Genomic DNA, 21272 nt, shown 5'->3' with positions numbered 1-21272 from the left:
GATTTCAATAATATAATTACGATTTATATAAACTAGGGACTTTCACTTGGTACATACAATATTAATGGATCTATTTTGGAATAATATTTAACCTCACATTTCTTCGATTTTATCTGAACAGGTATATAGAACATGTTTAACGTTAAGACTCTGTAAAATGTCCATAATTGATTAAAAAATATATATACATGTATATACATCGCCGTTAATGTATAATTAGATGAAAAATACTCAAGAATTTCTGATATAATTACAAATAGCATTTTTTTTAATAATAAGAATGTATTTCTAACGCATTCTTCCTGTTACCTCGTCACTTCTTTTCTGCTGATCCTTCAGTTCTCTGTTCATAACGTCCATTTGGTTTTGAAGTTTCTACGAGGGAGACATAAATATATATCATAAAGTATAATGTCTTGGTTCATCAATACTAAACTATATATTGTATTCATAAGTGTTAACGCCTACGTTTACCGAAGGTGGCACAACTGAAAAATAGGGTTCCTCTGTAATTAGTTGTTTAATAAGGTGAGGTTTACGTTATTTACTGTTCCGCCGAATCTTTTAGAATTATAGATATGTTTTTTGCTGGTTAAAATTTCTCAGAAAATTCAAAAAAGAATGTAATCATTTTCGGTTTTTAATTCCGAGAACTGATTTTATAGCGCTAAAACCTCTCACTTGTATCATGTATTATATTAAAATACACCACATCAAATGCCAGTAAATCATGAAATTTGCAAAATGAAATATTATTTGATAAATAAAGACAACAGTAGTATACCGCTGTTCGAAATTCATAACTAGATTATGAAAAAAAGAAATCCGGGTCACAAACTAAAACTGTGGGAAACGCATCAATTATATGAGTAGAACTACTACACAACAGAAACACAACATTATAATGTAAAACACACAGAAACACACTATAATATAACAATGGCCATTTAAAATGAACAACGAAACGATTGATGCCAAACACAACCTTGAAAATTTTGCAATCTGAATTATAGAAAAGTTTGATCTTTATCGGAGAAGAAAAACAAATCCGCAAGGTTATTGATGGCTACCAAACGTCGATGGTAATCGTAATGCTTTTATCTATATTTAACTATACAGTTGTCGTTCATACCGTTTTCTTAATGCTGAATTCGGATTTTTTGGAGATTTGTATTTTTATGATTTCACCTTTTACGTACTTAGTTTCACAGTTCAAATATACTTGATTATTTTCCTGTTGACATAATGTCACGCTCACTTGCTCTTATACACAGCCATTCGCCAAATCACGATGTTACATGTAAATCCGTTGAATAAATGAAGTACAGTAAAAACACGTAAAATGTGTTTTGAAACGTTATTTGTTCCAGAACCACAACTGAAAAACTTCATATTATCTGGATAGTCTATTGTTAGTTGTAATAAGGGCAAATGAGGAACACAAATAACTAATCGAACTTTTATAGTTTAACGTCATGTGCACATATCGTATGCACATCCCAAATGACAACATTGAACTAATGGAATAATTTATCATTGACTTGCCTTTCATTAAAACAAGAATGCAGTGTAAAACAGTAGTATGTTATATGAGTTAACCTAGTGTAGTTCTATATGAATTATATCTAAAATGAATAGACTAAATAAAATGCTTGTTGTATGATGTTTTGGTGTAGACGAAAGCAAAGAATATGTTGATTTAAGAAGTATTCTAAGAGTTTATAAATATTGATTTTTTTTAAATTGAGAAAAAAATTGAAAGTTAACATAAGGTTGTAAAAGTCTGAACTCATTACACTTCTCATTTCAGCAAAAATCAAATGAACTACTCTACATTTACAATAAATATATGATGATAAGAAAAAATAATAAAAATGTGTTTGAATTTTTCTTGAAACTCAAAATCTTTAAATACAATCTGGTATTCAAATTTGTATTCACTACTTCTAAATGAAACAAAATTCCGCAATACAACAAAGTGATTTATTCTCCCCTTTTAGACTGAAAATTAAAGAAAACGATAAAAACATGTGTCCTGCTGTTTTTTTTTTATCAAACTTGTTACTGTACAGTTTAGTTAGAACATGGATCTTAATTTATATTTTACTTTGGACGGAATTGAAAACACCTGATTTTGTTTCACTTTTGAATAAAGTTAATGCTGATATTGAATGTTATAGCTTTCAATTATTCTGAGATAAATAATAAGGTGTGATTCACGTTCGTGTGCAATTTCAATTGTCTATGTCGTTTTTAAGAACAGACTTTTAAAATGGCATTGCAAACAACGGAAACGAAGACAAAACGAACAAAGACTTGGCAACACGAACCAAACAAAATTAAAGACTAATGGCAGTTACGTACTGTGGAAGGATAAAAAAGGTGGCAAAAGATAAAAGAGGGACAGTCAGACTCATAAATCGAAAATAAACTGACAACGTCAGCCTAAAAAATAAAGACAAGACAAACAGACAAATAAAAGTACGCAAGACACAACATAGACAACTAAAGACTATCATCACGAACCCCACCAAAACTGGGAATGATCTTACGTGCTCCAGAAGAGTAACCAGATACAGCTCTACACAAGGTAAGAACAAAAAAATTGCGAAAGCAAATTTACAGATCTAACATTGTTGGGTTTATGTTTAGACGAGTTTTACATACATAATGTACACAGCCATGTATCACCGTCTTTGCTGGTGATCCGATGGATAAATCTGTTGTAGAGTTGTCACTGACTCAGACGTATTATAACATACTACATATATATAGTCATCATTTGTGTTACTGATGGCTTCAGTTATTTGTTCAAATTCCAAACACTCGGTTTGTGTCTGGATATCAATCAACTCATCAAAATTCCAGATTTCCATTTTGTATTTGCACTAGACGCACGTTCCGTCTACAAGAAGACTAATAAGTTACGCCCGAATAAAAAAAAACTAAAAAGGTCAATTACAGTACGAAGTTGAAGGGATTGGTAAGTGCAAAATTGTTAATTTCATTATCGTTGTTGTTTTTTATGTATTTATTTTTATTTTTGTATACCTTAACATATTTAAAAGAACACTTTTTCCATAGGAATGGTAAGTTACATTTAGTAAACACGTATATCAGCTATGTTTTTTAATACCAAATACTCACCGTCAATTTATCTTCTTCTGTTATCTCAATTTTCCTATTGAGTTCAAACAAAAAAATCTGTTAATTATTCAATGAAACAAAGACTTTGAAAAATCTCTAAGATAAAAGAAATGACTCCTTTAAAAACCAAAATGAAAATTGTGATAACAATCATAATGATTGTTGTATTGCTTTATTGTATTGAAGTATGAAAAAAAGGTTTCAAAAGTCCAATCACATTTAAATCTAGTGAACTAAATATTAAATATATCAAACTGATATAATTGATTAACAATATGAATATATTTCAACTGGGACTGCTTGATAAGCACCTTCATATATTGTATACTGATTGACTTTCGTGATACATGTAATAAAAGAAGAAGAAGGTATATATTTCCGCCAAATAGAATATAAAATCAAATATAATTCAAATTAGCCCCTATCAGATTGAAACCTTAAAAAAACATTGCAGTTCTTGCAATTAAACCATGAGCTATTAAATGACAGTAATGTCTGTAGAATGACGAAATAAGTCTTTCAAATTTTGACTCGAACGTGTTTAGACAAAAATTTAGAGTCCAACACTCGTCATAAATAATATCACAATACTTACTATATTTACTAAATATATATCCATTAGCAAAATATTGTTAGCGAAGATTTTCCTTTATATATAAAAAGAAGATGTGGTATGATTGTCAATGAGACAACCGTCCACAAGTGACCAAAATGACACAGATAAACAAATATAGGTCACCATACGGCTTTCAACAATTAGCAAGGCCCATACTGCATAGTCAGCTGTAAAAGGCCCTCAAATTACAATGTAAAATAATTCAAACGAAAAAAAATAACTGTTTTATTTTTATAAAAAATGAACGAAAAACAAATATGTAACACATATACAAACGACAACCACTGAATAATAGGCTCCAGACTTGAGACAGGCACATACAGGCATTTATAATGTGGCGGGGTTACAAATGATGACCCCGAAAACAACTGAAAACAACCGACGGTCACATATCACGATATCGAAATATACATAAATATAAATAAATATATGAACCTCGTGCACATGTTTTTTTTTTTTATATCTGTTTGATCTCAATTTTACGATTAAATAACTTAGTTTACCTGTATAAGAACGATTGTTTGTGGATCAAATAAGTCAATCAAATTATTTACCTTTTTTCACTTTTATTGTTGCATTCTTTGATTTAAATAGCTTATCAAGCACCAATCATTCATTATCCATTTCTACCTACGGGGTTATATTGAAGTTCACTTGAATATGAATTCAATGAGGTCAAGTTATTCACTTGCAAGTAAATAATTTATAATCGATGTTTCTTATTCCTTTATTTGAAAAAAAAGCCAAATGAACCATTCTGGCTAATAGTGAATTATTATTTTACTATTTTCACTTTTATAAAAGTTTGAACAAACAAAATCAAAATAACGATTTTTACGTATCTCGCATCTAGTGACCATTTTCTATCAAATATAAGCAGTTTGAACAAGTTATAATAGTATTCATTAAAACGTTATGGTTTCAGAAATGTTTCAATGTATGGATACTATTTGAAAAAGAAAACGATAGAGTACATATTTCAGTAGCATATAGACAATATTTAAAGAAAGTTAGATACTCGACAATATATTTTTACTTTGTGTCAAACTTTGTAACTAATCACTACCCGTGGCAAATATTGGATGGCCTAAAGTAAGCCAGAAGTTCATATGAGATGCAACATTACCCAGGTAACGACGAATGTTAAATAAACAGAGCTACATTTTAATTTACAGAAAGATTACATAAAACTATAAGTTTATTATTACCCTTTTGACCTAGCAGCTGCATTTCTTTCTGCTTCTTCTGTTGATTTAAGTTTCAGATCATAGTCTGCGTTGTACAAAAATACTAAGATAAAAGAAAAGGAACTTCTATATTTTACTTGCTGAATGACATTGTTTTGATTTGAGTTTAAGGTTAAATGTTATGTTAGATTAAGGTCTAAACAATAAACACATACTCATGGATTTTTTTTAGGTAATCGTTGATTAGATGATTAACCAAATGTTTTAAACAGGAACATACATACTTAAACAGGTTATCGAATGTCTATATCATATGACAACCTGCTTTAAAAGATACAAGAAGGACAGTCAAACTCGTAGATTTAAGATAAACTGAAAACGCCCAGGCCAAAATATAAAAGGACAAACAGACAAATAATAGTACACAAAAAAACAACATTGACAAGTAAAGACTAAGCAACGAGAAGCCTACCAAAACTGGAGTTAATGTTTGTGTCATTTTGGTCTTTTGTGGATAGTTGTCTCATTGGCAATCATACCACATCTTCTTTTTTATATTTTGTAAAGTATCCAGAGTCTATAATAGGTGTGAGTGAATAAAACATAAATTGTATTTATCCGTTACATACATGTATTTTGTCCTTTTGTTACCGATGTAGGGATGTATATATACCTTGCTACATCCGGTTGTGTGTTTGTTTGGAATTATTCTGCATTATGTGTAATGTGTCGATCTCATAAATTAACTCCTTTTCAACTGATGTTTATAGTATAGTACTTATAATGTGCTGTTACACCATATTTTGTCGAAGTTTGAGCGCTAATAAACATTGACCTAATAATCGTTTACTTTTATTTAAATTGTTTTTTGGATGGAGAGTTGTCTCATCGGCACACACACCACATCTTCCTATATATTAAACCGCTTTCCCCAAATGCATGCTTTATATTTTTCATATCGGGACCTTGTAAAGCCGACTTTAAGATACGGGTTTTCTTATCATTGAAGACCGTGCAGTTGCAAAATGTCATGTTATTACTAAATATATTTGACTTCATAATGCATTCACAATTAATTGTTTGTTTTTCCAATACGAAAACATAGGGGAAATTGATGTTGTTGTAGAAAGTATATCATTTTACATGTGTAACTAAAATGTCTTATTCCCGGTATTTATCCAAATGTATTATATATATACAATAAAATTGAGAATAGAAATGGGGAATGTGTCAAAGAGACAACAACCCGACCAAATAAAAAAACAACAGCAGAAGGTCACCAACAGGTCTATATTAAAGAAAAACATATATAATCAATGGACTTAAAAGTCAACGGATGCAAATCATTACATTTTTGTAAATTCAGATAATTTGAGAAATTTGACTATAACGCAGTTGAACTAAATCTAAAAATGCTTATTTTGGTTTGCTTTTTATTCTAAATCGAAACATGACTATTGGACTGCGGAATACTAATGTTGCATTTATTCAAGAACATTGTTAATATCTTAATAATACCTTTAATAAAATAAATGCATTACAATTTTATAAAACATTTTAACCAATCTGATTAAGTTATTAAAACATTCCATATACATATGTAGTGTCATCTTTAATAATTGCATTGTTTAATGTTTCCCTTGATCTTGTATATGCCATAGTTATGCATATAATTGGTCGAGGACGAACAATATCGCTAAGGCACAAATGTTTACAGTATAATCTTTTTGATAATAACAGCACTAATTTAAGTTATTACCTCGTACAAATATTGTATTTTTCTTCAACTGTTTCCTTTCACTCTCGTAAGAATCAGAACGGTCATTGTGAACTCCTTGTTGAATCTTATTCATACTTGTATCTCTTTTGTTGGAGTACATGTAGCAATATTTGACACACCAAATAATGAAGTGGGCAAGACCAAAAGGTAGCACTAGAAGCTGTAAATGTATCGGGAAAATTGTCTCTAAGCTATACTCTTCAAGGAAATCGGTCGTAAGCTGTGACCAATGAAACTTACATGCATAATTCACTTTTTGATATGTATCACTGAAATAATATGTTCAACATCATGATATATACAAAGGCTTAATGACAAGTTGTTCGCATATATTCGTTTCTTAATTAAAAAATTATACATAGATCATTTGATTTGATACGACTGTAATTTTATTTGAAAGAAACTATTTTTAATATTTTTTTAATGAATTACAAACATGTAACCACTGAATATATAATATTTTTTTAAAACAAATATAACAGTTAACTGCTTAAATTATTCTATTATACTAATATACTAGTAGTTACAAGAGACATTCATCAATAGAAACTGTAAACAATCTCACCTGTAGATTGCTATGAGCAGATTCAATAGTAAAACCACTGCAATCAATCCATAGAGAGCTTTCACATACGGTGCAATGCGTTGTCCAACAGTAGGACATGTATCATGAATGTACATTATAGTATCATTGTAGCCCATATATTCCACAGGATCATTAGTACACTGAGCTATTAAAATGAATTAAGATAATTGAAATAATGATCACTAGTTCTTGTTCGGCGAACAGAGCAAAATGATTAGATTTCTTTGAACTTAGGAAATTTAATGGTAAATTTCCAAACTATGTTTTCAAATATTCTGAAATAAATACATGCATTTGTCAAATTATATTGAAGTAAATTGACATGAAATATTCTGATTCAAAGCATTGTATTGTCTGAAATGTGTCATATTGCATTTACTATACATTTCACATCAGAAATAATTGGTAAACACACAAGGCGATACAAGTTCCCTGTATGAATGTTTTCAAACCTTATCTGGAAATAAAAAGGACACAAAAATCAAGACTAAGTTTAAATAACATTTTTAAGATATACCGTTATTGATTTGAAGAGATGAACAGTGCAAATTTGGCATTTATAACAGATTTTTGGATAAGTGACATTATTGTTTGACCAATCTATTATATTAAGATACAAGGAAAGTTGTCAAGTCTTTACTTTTACCAAATGTATGGTTTTCCCGATTGTATCTTTTTGTATGCGTTAAGAATCGTACGGCGACTGGTGCATTGATACGATTAACATGTCGATGAACTCGTTTTCACCTCCTATGGTTTTCTGTCTACACAACCAGTTTTTTTTCTGTTACATGTATCTTTACCGCTTTTAAAATAAGACTTGAATATCGGGATACTGACTGACCAGATTACCACGAACACAATAAACAAATAATGTACAACTATACCAAATAAAACCACTAAGCTTCTTCTTTTAGAGTATTTGTGGATACAAGCTTTTTTAAAACCAACTTCGACAAAATATGAAACATGTTTTTATGGACTGAATTATCAATTTGTATAGATCAAAAAGATTCAGTTTCAGGAATGAATTTGAAATATTTACTTCAAAAAAATATGCCCTCCTAGCGAAAGTCTTTCCAAAAGTCTGCTGTATTTGTTTTGGCTGTTAGGGACCAAACATTTGAAGCGTTGTGATTAAAAAAATAACGTTTAAAACATTTTCAATTTGTCAATATTTGGTGTACTTCTGGTTAGTGGGTTCGTTTCTCGATTAAAAAAAAAGTATTTTAGGTCCTCAAAGCTTTACAACTTGTTTGGCTTTATAACTATTTTGATCTGAGTGTCGATGATGAGTCTTATGTAGACGAAACGCACGTCTGGTATTAAATCATAACCTATAACTATATCCAATGTATATTTCAAATTTTGTTGCATTGTTGATTTTTTGTTCTTGTTACTGCTTAATATATTTCTCGATCTCGAAAATTTAAATCCAAATTTTTTAACACAGTGGTGCTACAAGGTTACATTACTTTATTTAAGAAGATTGCAAATAATATTTACGACGGTTGGCGGCGAAGTTTGAATGATAAAAACAGCTTAGATGCATAAATACAGATTACAAAACACACATAGCTAAGATATAAGCTTAATAGTATATCGTTAAACCCACGTTCGTCGTCTTGTTTTGGCTCAAGAAGCATCCAAAACCCATGTTGCATTACTCTCTCTATCTCAGTCCAACCAAATTCAGAATGTTGATTGTTCAAGGAATGAAATGAGACATTGTAACTCATCATGATTACAGATAAGATAATCAGAAAGGCAAACGTGTCCTTGAACTGAAAAAAGAGGGGGAAAACATAAACAAAATCAAATTACATTAACAGTAAAACAATTCCGTATATTATACAGTTATTTAATCATGTAAATCTTTATGTGTTGTTTGTTTGTTTGTTTGTGTATATTGTTGACACTGACTCTGATTACATCGAAATAATTTAATCGTTACACACGAAAAACGTATTCTTCACGTCCGTAAAACGATCAAAACTATTGATATATATATATTATATACGAAACAAGTTTCTTTTATAGCGGTGTTCAGAAATATATATCATGAATAAAATATACATAAAGAGTTTAAAAAACATTGTCTAGCTCTTTCATTCATCTTGGGACTTTTCAAAACTATGGACGTCGTTATAAGGAACCGATAAGTATCAAGATGCAACGTCATTGCTCGGAACATATAAGTATTATGATGCAACATTATGGTTCATATACTTGTAGGACTCGGAGTTGCGATGGAGACGCTGAATAACAATATGGTCATACTGAAGTGCAATTGTGTATACGGAAGTGCGATTGTCCGTACGCTACTGTGTGATGCTATATTTGACGCATAACTATGAGCTTGAATTCCAGATACGTACAGTTATTATAAACAGTAGATTTTTAATGATTATATAAAGTTACATTCATTATTAGTATTGTATATGGTTGACCTTCATTACCGTTGAATTCCAAATGAGAGTTCGTCGTCTTTAATATTTTACATTTTAACATATAATTCTGCATTAATGTTTCATCATTTCTTTGTGTCTCTCATTAGTTCCTAGTTTACAGTAATATTATGATACTGAGAACCTGTATACGGACCCATATGTATTAATGAAATGTCAAGTTCAATCATACGTAAAAATTAGCCTTTTGTAGATTTCGAAATAAAAATTCGCAACAGCAGGTTAACATTTCTCTATACACCAATCCTTCTCGTATGTCGTAGTATTTGAAGTTTATCAACATCTTTTAACTTAAAAGACATGTAAGACTGCTTTTAACATACACATTGACTTCAACATCGTCACGAACAATATTGAAAATGTAGTTTGAGAAGACCATGGCACTACCAGCGTTTTTCACTTCGGCATATCTATCGACAAGAAAGCGTCACAATGCCACTATCGCACTTCAGTGTGATCAAAAACGCACTTCAGCGTCAAATCATCGCACCATAGCATGACCATCGGGGTTCAGAGTACCATCGTGGTTTAGAAACCTACATATATGTATATGTATTTCGTCTAAACAAAACCCCAACAATATAACTTTTGTAAATTTGCGAAAACATTTCATGTCTTTCCTCATCGGAATTCAAACTCATGCTACTACTGAGACATCGTAGCACACATTCACCTTGCACTATACCCAACGTACTGGACCACTCGACAATATAAGCTCTACGATAATAAAGCTTTCGGTGGCCGGCTGTAAATATTTCCCGTCCATTTGTTTCTAGCGTCGTAACGCAGTACATGATATATAAGGCATGAAGATGGAATTTCAGCTATATTATCTATCGTTAAGAATCTTACAATTCAATTTAATGTAGGATGCAGTCATCATTGTCATAAAAATAACTATATCATATTATATGTATGTATGAACTGGTCACAACTCTACGACAGATTTTATCCAGTGATGGTGATACAAGGCTAAAAACACATTCGGAATTCAATGTTATATATTACGTCTAAATATTAGCGAAACAAAGTAACATAAATTTCCGGAAGCAAAATTTATGTTATTTTCTTGCTATGATTCGAACTTATGCTACTGTGATATCGTTGCAACAAATCACCTTGCACTATGCCCGAACCGCTATACCACTCGACCACCTATACTCTACGATAATAAAGCTTTTGGTGATCGGTTGTTTCCTTTCATTGTCAGTTTTTATCTAACGTCGTAACACACTACATGATATTTAAGGCATAAAGATGAAATAGTTACAGATTAACTGGATAGTCTTAAAGGAACTGAGAAGTTAATGCAGGATGGAGTCCCCGAAATAATAATATCATAAGACTGCATAAATATCCATATGTACATATATATATCTTACTAGGGATAACACTTGTATATAGTTATATAGTTGTGCTTTTAAAGCTGCATTATTTTATTTATCGAATCTTATCATGGTGGTTTTGGTTTGCATTCGACTTATTAATTTAAATATCCATTTGGCAGCTTCCACCTCTCTATAGGTAGACTCTTTAAGCATAAATTAATAATTGTGATGAGTTCATCCCCAAAATGTCAGGACAACGTTTTGTCAACTACTAATATTTATTTTAGCTTGATATAAAACAACCGTATCCCGGCCTTACTGTATTGAACGCCTACAAAAACTGTTAAACTAACAAAGCGTTTGGGAAGAGACCTGTCTGTAAAAATAATCATCACATATACCAGGCGTATAATTTACTACCCCAGATGCGCGTTTTTGTCTATGTGTTGCATATCAATAAATATTTATCTTGATAGATTATATCGTCATTGAATATATTCACAGTATATCCACTTTTAGCCCAAACACATTAATTCCCAAAATTGGGTGTTCTGCATAACGATTGCATCGTTTAAACGACCAGGTCAACTCCATTTACAATAGTAGAACATGTAGAAGCCGTGTTCATAGGCAAAGGAACAAATACAAAACGCTTATCTTTAATATATTTAAAAATGAAAAATCAGTCCATTTCAGTTATTATTTCGATGTACAATTGCAACTAAACAATATGACGTCATTTGTATGCGTTCTGCGACAAAAACTCCAAATGCAAAAAAAATACACTTTTAGGTTACAAACGTGTGTTTTTTTTGTTGTTTTTTTTTTTTTATTAAATAATGTAATGTTATCAATATTATATTATGGAGGGTAAAACAAAACATCCTAAAACAATATAAGTGCTTCCACGTTTGAAAACATTGAAAACATTATCGCGTTTGCTCAGAATGACACGATCAAATAAAAATTCCCAACCCATGGTTATATGAAACAAATCTTCGGCTGTCATTAATCATTATGTAATCATTTTCTTCTAGGCGTAATACCACCAAAATATGGTACGTCCCATATGGTTGTATACGAAGGTATGCCTACAAAAATATTGAAGTTGACAGAAAATAAACCCTGCATTTCAATGCACTCAAATGTTTCTGGGTTATAAACATGTATGTTGGATGTCTGAAAACATTTTTTTTTCATTTGATGGTCTTATAAATTTTTCGGAACGTTAAGGTTACATAATTACCAAAGCAGGTAACCAGTAAATAACAGTGTAAAATTGGTTGTTCACTTCCGGTGATGGTTAATTTCTTATATTCAACATGTTCAATGAAATTACATTTTTTGTCCATTCGTTTTTGATGCGTTTTGTTATTTGTTTTTGCCATGTGATTATAAACTTTCCGAATTGATTTTCGTCTACGTTCAGTATTTTTGTGATTTTACTTTTCACTGTATCACTGAAAAGGATTAAGCTTTGTTCATACAAAGTAATTCTTTGGTTGAAATAAAGTTATATACTGTACATTTATTTTAAAAGCGCCAATTTAACATAGGCTAATAGGGGAAAATAAATGGTAGTAGTACACCTTCTAGCATCATGCTGCAATACTTACTTTTGTCAGTTGTATTGACTAAAATTGTTTCTTCCGTCAATATTTTGAATTATTCTTACCATTTTTTGAATTATAACAAGTTTCGGTCCAAGATACTCAGATAAACTAAACATGTTTAATATACGAATGCTGAGTAGAATGAATGTTAAGACCAATAATATTCTGGACGGGATTGGATTTTCAAATAGTAAAACCATTCCCCATGCGTACACAATCATCACTGCCCAATCTAGGAGATTCCATACATTACATATATATCGTCTAAATCTTTTTCTCCTAGCTGAAACAATTGCCTTTAAAGAGAAAATTTGTTATAATACAATAAAACCTAATTTCTACATATAATAACTTATGACCGAACTATGAACATTTATATTGCAACTTGAAATCAAATGATGTACGATTCACTCATATGTTATAAGTAATACAGGAGTTGAGTCAGAACCCCCAATATATGACCGTTTCAATGCATGTTTTTAACCTGCAGTTATCAAAGTTTACACTAAGGGTATATGTTGCTAAATGTATTTAAAAGTACATGTGTATAATATGGAAAGTTGTATCTATTTCATATATTTATATATATCAGCTTGCAAAAGGAATAGATTTCGTTTCCATCCATTTTCCTTACCTTTTAAAATTTTTATGTGTCGCGATCACTAGTCTAAAAGTTTTTTGTTGAAAAGAAAAACAAAATGGTATATGTTGAATATTTCAGCATACATAATTCTGGGCGAATATAACACAATTACGGGACAGGCATACAGTACAAATAAACAAAAGAACACTCAGGACAGAGAAGTACATATATAAATGATATAAGAATGCTGTACGTAACAACATGTGAATAAGAACGGACAGCTCCCTTTGATTTACGACAGTACATCAGTACATCACGATACAATTTTGAACTGTTCGTTAAACTAAGGTATCAACGCCACAACAATTGACGTCAGACGCAAATTTCAAATAAAAATAAATATTAAATTGATATTTTGCTTATATTGATGTTATTTCATGTATGTACAACCCTTACACGATTATTAATACACTGTTGTGTTAGTTATGGTAAACTATTTGAATTCTTATTCATATTTCGCCTTCGGTCTCAAGTAATGAATTAGCTTAACTTCTCTTTGAGGGGTGAAGCTTACATATAATATCTCTGTTTAAAGAAACAAAGTATACCTGGCCAGTGACCTTGACCCTAGTATAAAAGCACCTGTTCCATAATAACTTGTCATTATTTTTCTTGAGGGTGAAGTGGACACTTCACGTGAGTTCTTTTTAGTTATTTTATTTTTATCTTAAATTTGGGAGAAAGTTATTAAAGTTACATTAACTTGTCTACGAAGTACGACAAGTTCTAATGTTATTTTGTTATTTACAAATAATAATTCCTCAATTGTCTACGATGTATGACAAGTGTTGATGGAAATGAATTTAAAAATTTCTAGTCTACGATGTATGACAAGTGTTCATGGAAATTAATTAAATATTTTATTGTCTACGATGTATGACAATTTTATATATTCATTAAGTTTTTGTATTAGTACGATGTACGGCACATGTACATGTGTTACTTAATTCATACTCCTGTTTGTTAAACAGGTAGATATTTAAAAGTATTTCTATTCACATGAAGGTCGTGAGTACTCTTCACAATTTACACGTGTTTTACCTGCACAGGTACACATTTTGTATTACAATGGCTGAATTTAGTTATGCAAATGTATTGTTTTTGCAAGATGTTTAGAATGATGTTTACACTTACTAGGGTGATGGTTATGTTTTTCATTACCTCTGGAATGTTTTAGAAATTAAAGATGATATATTTAATAGGAAATCAAGAGGTATTTTGAATAAATCCTCTTCTTAACAGTTATAAAACCTAGTAGTTTTATAATAGGTCATAATGGCATGGCAATTGGAAATAATTGACAAAGCAACAGAACCTGTAAAAAGTAAGTTTTAAAATCTAGTGCTACTTGTATAACTTCAAATTCTACTTGATTTGTGAATGTTTCTCACGAAAGTGCTGTTGAGATTTAAGATAGGCATGTATATTGATACATTTACTCATTATTATTAATGTAGTAAAGAACCTGTATGAATCATGAGTTTTGAGACAGTTTCACTGCCTTCAACTCTAGCAGAGTTTGTAGAGAAACCTGCTGCTTTATTTGAATTTTGCCATTAGAGGCTTACTTTTATGAAGATTTAGTTCTAATTTTTGATCTGATCTACTGAAATGATACGGTGTATGTACCTCTTTTTGGAGTTTGTGCCATGGCTGATGATAGTCCAGCCGGAGTTGATTTTGATACGTCTTTTTATCCTGCATTAAGGTTTTCAGAAGCCTTTAAGGCTTCTTTTAGTGAGATTAATGGTCCATTATCTCATCCTGTTTGTTGATCAGTTTAATCATGATTTTGATAAAATCAGGAAAATATAAAGTTCATAGAGGAAATAATACTATCACACTGAGAACTGTGACAATCCTAGTGTGTCGGGGATAAATTAAAATCGAAATGGCACTGCCTAGACAGGCCCACTCTATGGTTTCAAAGATGCAGGGAACCTGGAGAGATTTTTTCTTAAGGGGTTGATCATTACCCCTTTTGTCGAGTTGGCTATTTCTTGTTGTAAGAATGAGCCATTGGATCTTGATAATACAAGGATTTTATTGTAAAATTCTATTTGTTTGTTTGACCATGGGTTTCTGGTTAAACCCTTAGGAGATGCTCAGAAATATTTAGATGATAAAACTTTTTTGTAATTCTGTTGTGATAGTTGCTTTATCACATTTCTAGTTATGATTGCAAAAAGCAAACTTGTGTTTATACAAAGATTCTATAGCAATTATAGATTCCTTGGAAGAGGTTCCAGGTCTAGCAATTAATTTACTCCCAGCTGTTATGGGAAAGGCAATATCAGTTTTTTAACTGCAGATGCTCTGTTGGTCAACTAGTGTACTATACTAGTAGGCAATTCCCTTCATTGAGAGAGAGAGGTTTCCAAAAGGGAACAGAGAATTTCGAAGAGGTCACTTTTCTCAACCAGTTGCTATATATACAGTAGATAACTTAAATATTATGATTTGGAAAATGTTTCTAATGATCTATTGATATTAGATATATTAAGAAATGGTTATAAATTGTTTTTAATGATGTACCACAAGGTTTATCATTTTTGAATTAAATACATTTCACCTTTCATAAGGATGAATTTTTTTTTCATAAGTCCAAAAATTGATAGCTAAGGAGGCTATTTAAGAGGTTGATCGATCAATGGAAAATCAGTTTATTTCCTATATTTTCTTAGTTCCTAAGAAAGATTGGTCTTCAAGGCTTGTATCTATTTGAAAAATTCAACCAAACTTAGTTTGTGGCTAATCAGCATTTGGAGCAGGACCATTTATCTTTTGTTTAGATGTAATTCTTTTTAGAATAATTATCTATATATATATAGAGAGAGAGAGCTAACATCTATAGATCTCACAGATGCATTTTTAGGTATCATTTATGATTATATCACAATTTCCTGATTCTTGTGGAAAAGACATTGATATGATATTTATGTTTTTTGTTTTGGATTGGCTTCTGCATCAAGAGTTTTTACTAAGGTTTTAAAACCTGTCTTATGTATTTATGAAATAATGTCACTTGAAGTATATACATGCTATAGTTTATACATTGATGATTCTTTTATTATGGATCAGAGTTTAGATGATTGTATTGTGAATACAGAAGAAGTGGTGCAAATGCTTGATAAGCTGTGCTTCGGAATAAAATTTGAGAAGTTGGTACTCATTCCTTGGAAGCACATTGTTTTCCTTTGTCTCATTATTGATACTGAGCTATTTAAGTTTTTTCTGACAGATGAGAAATGGTAAAATTATCTCCCTTGGGAAATTTTTCTTAAATAGAATTGTGTAACTGTATTTTAGATGATTTACATCATATATTGGTCTTGTGACGAATGCTTTTAATGCAGTATCTGTGGGAATGTTACATTGCAGAAACATGGCAAGAAATAATGTTGAAACACTGTATAGTTGTTACAAAGTTTATTATCATCATTAGGCATGATAGGTGAAATTTTTTAACAATTTAAAATCAGAATTTAAAAATTTGATTTATAGACCCATCCAAATAAGTTTTTGGATTGAACCAGATTCCTCTGACAAAAGAAGGATTTGGGATCCAAATTTGAAGAAAATGTTTCTGTTGGTAGAATTTATTGGAGCTTCTTTAAGAGTATGCACTCATTTAATATAGATTTCATAGTATTAATTGTTGGCTATATTTTTCTTTTGGAGAAAAAGTTTTAGTCACAGATAGTTATACAATCAGAAAATACTATTTCAGTAGCTTTTATTATGCAAATTAGGAAGTATAACCTCTTTGTCACTTAACATACTTACTACAAATATTTCATTATTTGGACTTGGTGTTCAAGAAAGAACATTTTTATCACAGCTCTTTTTATTCCTGGTAAGAAAATTTTGATGCTTATCATATGTCTAAACAATTTACAGATTCAAAAGGATGGCAATTGAAAGAAGATGTATTGGTTTTGTTGTTATTACATTTTCATTTTCAAATCTGTAGATAATTACTTCATTGTCTTTTGACCAACAAGCTCCTTTCAGAGATGTTTGTATTTTTCATGATCAGAATTAAGACCTTATATTTTCCCATCTTTTTCATTGTTGGGGATAATTATAAAGAAAATTATTAGTGATAAAGTTCAGAAGGCTCTTTTGGTTATCCTTTTTGGCTTGCTCAGAGTTGGGTTTCTTTGCTAAAACCAATTTTAATTTATTTGCCAGTTAAGCTGCTAAGCATAAAAATTAGTAACAATGTTGTATACTGAAGATAATGTCTTTCCGTCAGGAAGAGACTTAATTTAACTGTATATTGTAAAAAATATAAGTGAACCAACACCTGAAAAGTTGATTGCGCAGTAGGGTAAAAACGTGTGTATTATACTCAGAAATCACTTTAATATAAACAGGGGATTTCAGAATCATTTGTAAAATATATTTACACTTCATCTTGGAGACCTTGCATCTATAATCAAGCATTATCAATATTTTTTGAGAAATTTCATTATTTGGTGTGATCAATTCCTTATCACCATCTAAAAAGGATGTTATTGATTATTGAATTTTTTGTAAAACTCAAGTTTTTCATATTCAGCATGTTTAATGTGAATTTTCCTTGTTCTATGTTGAAACAGACTTTATCCTTTAAGAACAAGATGTTACTTAATTGGTTTGTTTACTACATGTATTTGTGTAAGGTTGCTGAAACCTGAATCTGCAATTGAAGAGTTAGATACTCTTTCACTTGGGAGATGAATTTAGTGCTATCTTTTTTAGGTTCTTAATATTCATTGGAGTATTTAACATTGAAGACTGTCTTTTATAATTGTGTTTTTATTTGCCTTGACTACATCTGCCTTATAGTACTATCTTTATCAGCTGTAGATTTACATTCTATGTCTTTCATTCAGAGACATGGCACTTTATTTTTTCATATACATGAGTTTTTGAAAAATACTAGATCTGTTAGTTAGTTTACCTTATGAGGTGATCAAAGGTTTTGATAAACCAAAACTTTGTGTTGTTAAGACAATGATTTATCATGTTTTGTGTACAAAATAAGTGAGAGAATTCATCTAAGTCTTTTCGTAAAGTTTAGATAGTTAGAGAGAGTTCATATTTTATCCGAGGTTTTAAGGTTAACTCATTTAGAGGAACCTCTTCTTAAGTGCATTTAGCTTCAGGATGTTCTATTAAGGACATTATGGCAACAGTTTTGTCTGGAAATATGGTAAAACTTTTTCAAGTTCTTTAACAGGAAAGTAAATAATATCAGTACTAAAACACTTTTCTTCAGTTGTAGTTACTGGATGATCTTGTGATTTTTATCCTTTATTAAATGTTGGCATTTATATAAAAAATGTTTTTAGTTTGTGTCTACACTTTAAACAAGCTAATTCATTACTTGAGACCGAAGGCGAAATATGAATAAGAATGTTCCTTCATCCAAGCATATCTTGGATGTGCAGGATGAAGGTCATTCTTAGAATATGAGCCTGAGGCTCGAAAGTAATTAATTCCCACCCTAGGGATTATCAGTCAGACCCACCCTTTTCCACTGGGTTTTATATTTGGTCGACACAAACTTGCTTTAAATTATGACAAGTTATTATGGAACAGGTGCTTTTATACTAGGGTCAAGGTCACTGGCCAGGTATACTTTGTTTCTTTAAACAGAGATATTATATGTAAGCTTCACCCCTCAAAGAGAAGTTAAGCTAATTCATTACTTTCGAGCCTCAGGCTCATATTCTAAGAATGACCTTCATCCTGCACATCCAAGATATGCTTGGATGAAGGAACATTTTTAGCCATGTCGTTTTTTATTCTATACCAACATGACCAAAACTATGTAAAACAAATAAATTCTGTGCGTGTGGCGTCACTGTTTTTTTTGTTTTTTTTAGAAAACTGTCATAACAACATGAACAAATCAGGTTTGTTTTACAAATTCCCTTACATAGTGACAGCACAAATACGTTACTTATGTCGCGCTTTTGTAAAACATGTTCCCCTTACCTTGCAAAATCATTTTCATTTACCTGTGTACACTATTCTATTCGACAGCATTTGGTTTAAGGTTACAATTTTTTTATGAAATTGTTTTACAGGTCACCCCTTATTTGATTGATGTTAAATTTACATTGTGTCGTAGATCAGATGTATTTGTTCAGTGTACTATAATGTGTTTCACTTATTTGTATTAAATTATCTTTTGATTGAGTTAAGTCGGCCTCATATCTTGACTTATATTTAAAAATTGACAATGAGGATCGGTTGAAAACAAAACTTTACAACAAAAGAGATGATTTCAGCTTTCCAATTGAGAACTTTCTATATTTAAGTAGCAACATTCAAGCAGCACCTGCATACGGTATTTATATCTTCCAATTGATACGATTTCCCGTGCATGTATTTTCTAGCATGCTTTTTTTGATAGAGGGTTGCTGCTCACAAGAAAGTTATTAAACCAAAAGTTCAAAATGGTGAAGTTGAAATCAACCCTTAGTAGTTTTACGGCCGAAATCACGAGTTGGTTGACCGTTATGGAATAACCGTTTCACAAATGATATCGGATACGTTCCTTACGTCGTAACTACAATCCCCTTCCCTCTCATGAATGTACCCTAACGAATGAAGACTATTTACCGGATTTGTTACTACATAAGCAACACAACGGGTGCCATGTGTGGAGCAGGATCTGTTTACCCTTCCGGAAAACCTGAGATCAACCCTATTTCTGGGTGTGGGTTCGAGTTGCTTATTCTTTAGTTTTCTGTGTTGTGTCATGTGTACCATTGTTTGTCTGTTTGTCTTTTTTTCATTTTTAGCCATGGCGTTATCAGTTTTTGATTTATGAATTTGACTGTCCCTCTGGTATCTTTCGTCCCTCTTTTAAGTAATTTCAATTGATACTTCATAGTGTGTCGTTCTATGGTGTGATATTACTATAGTGGCTCACACTAGGGTGAAGGTTGGTACATATTGAAACGTTTTAACCCGTTGCATTTGTTTGCATCTATCACAAAAGACTATCTCTCGTAGTGTTTTTTTTTCATAAGCGAATTTTACTCATTAGAAAACAAAAAAAAAAGATTATCTACCGTTGTTTATATTGTTCCGATCAATTTTACATCAGGTTTGTGTATTTAACCGAGTGTTAATTGCCACAGACGTAGGAAAATAATGGAAGATGTATACCTATTTTTACATTTAACATTTCCCAATGTTCGTGTTGCTGCTGAAAATTGTAAGTATAACCAACAACAGTGATGCGAAAATATGCTTTAAAACGGTAGAACTATATCATTATACAGCTATTAAAATAAATCACCTGCATAAAATCATATCTGCAGGTTCTAAGATCAGTTGGTATTTGTCCAATTGTTCTAAACCATAAGACATCATATACTTTTCAAATAGACGTAAAATTGGATAGAAATTTAAAAAAAAAGCATACCCCCTCTCCATAATGAATAAAATAGTACAACAATATGTTGATACCTGCTTTAATTCATTGAATCCAAGACTGCTCATCCATCCAATTAGTGCGTAGTGGGTGTAATAAATTTCTTGAAATTTGAACAGCAACATGTATGAATATACCAGCAGGAATGTCAAATATCCAAGCTAAAATATGAACAGAATATATTTAATGAAAAAAAAAATATATGCTCCATAATGTGAATTATATATATGTATAATATTGATTTATCTTGACTAAATTGAATTTTATGTTTATAATGAAACTATCAAAACAATATTTAAACTTCCCATGTAAAGATAATCAAAGTAAGCTAGCGCTGTTTTCACTGTATTTGTCATTTCTTTCATGATTTTAGAAAATATTTGTATGTGGTTACTTTTGTGATTGTTCATTATTAAACATTGAAAATATGAACTGAAAAGGTATGCAATTACTGCTATAAGAAATC

General features: G+C 30.9%; 1 protein-coding gene across 1 annotated transcript in view; it reads right to left on the bottom strand.

The window, feature by feature from the left end:
* Positions 1-288: 288 nt before the first annotated feature.
* Positions 289-21272, bottom strand: part of LOC134727556 (transient receptor potential cation channel subfamily M member 2-like) — a 42574-nt gene continuing 21590 nt past the window's right edge. The window contains exons 12-19 of the mRNA XM_063591937.1: positions 20842-20967; positions 12788-13021; positions 8932-9100; positions 7296-7461; positions 6710-6999; positions 4972-5053; positions 3148-3181; positions 289-375 (exon numbers count right to left, since the gene is read on the bottom strand). Coding sequence (XP_063448007.1) covers positions 289-375; positions 3148-3181; positions 4972-5053; positions 6710-6999; positions 7296-7461; positions 8932-9100; positions 12788-13021; positions 20842-20967 — 1188 coding nt within the window. The remainder of the gene's footprint in view (positions 376-3147; positions 3182-4971; positions 5054-6709; positions 7000-7295; positions 7462-8931; positions 9101-12787; positions 13022-20841; positions 20968-21272) is intronic.

This window comes from Mytilus trossulus, chromosome 8 (genome assembly GCF_036588685.1).
Source record: "Mytilus trossulus isolate FHL-02 chromosome 8, PNRI_Mtr1.1.1.hap1, whole genome shotgun sequence".
Lineage (NCBI taxonomy): Eukaryota > Metazoa > Mollusca > Bivalvia > Mytilida > Mytilidae > Mytilus > Mytilus trossulus.
This window is presented reverse-complemented; position numbering and strand designations above follow the sequence as displayed.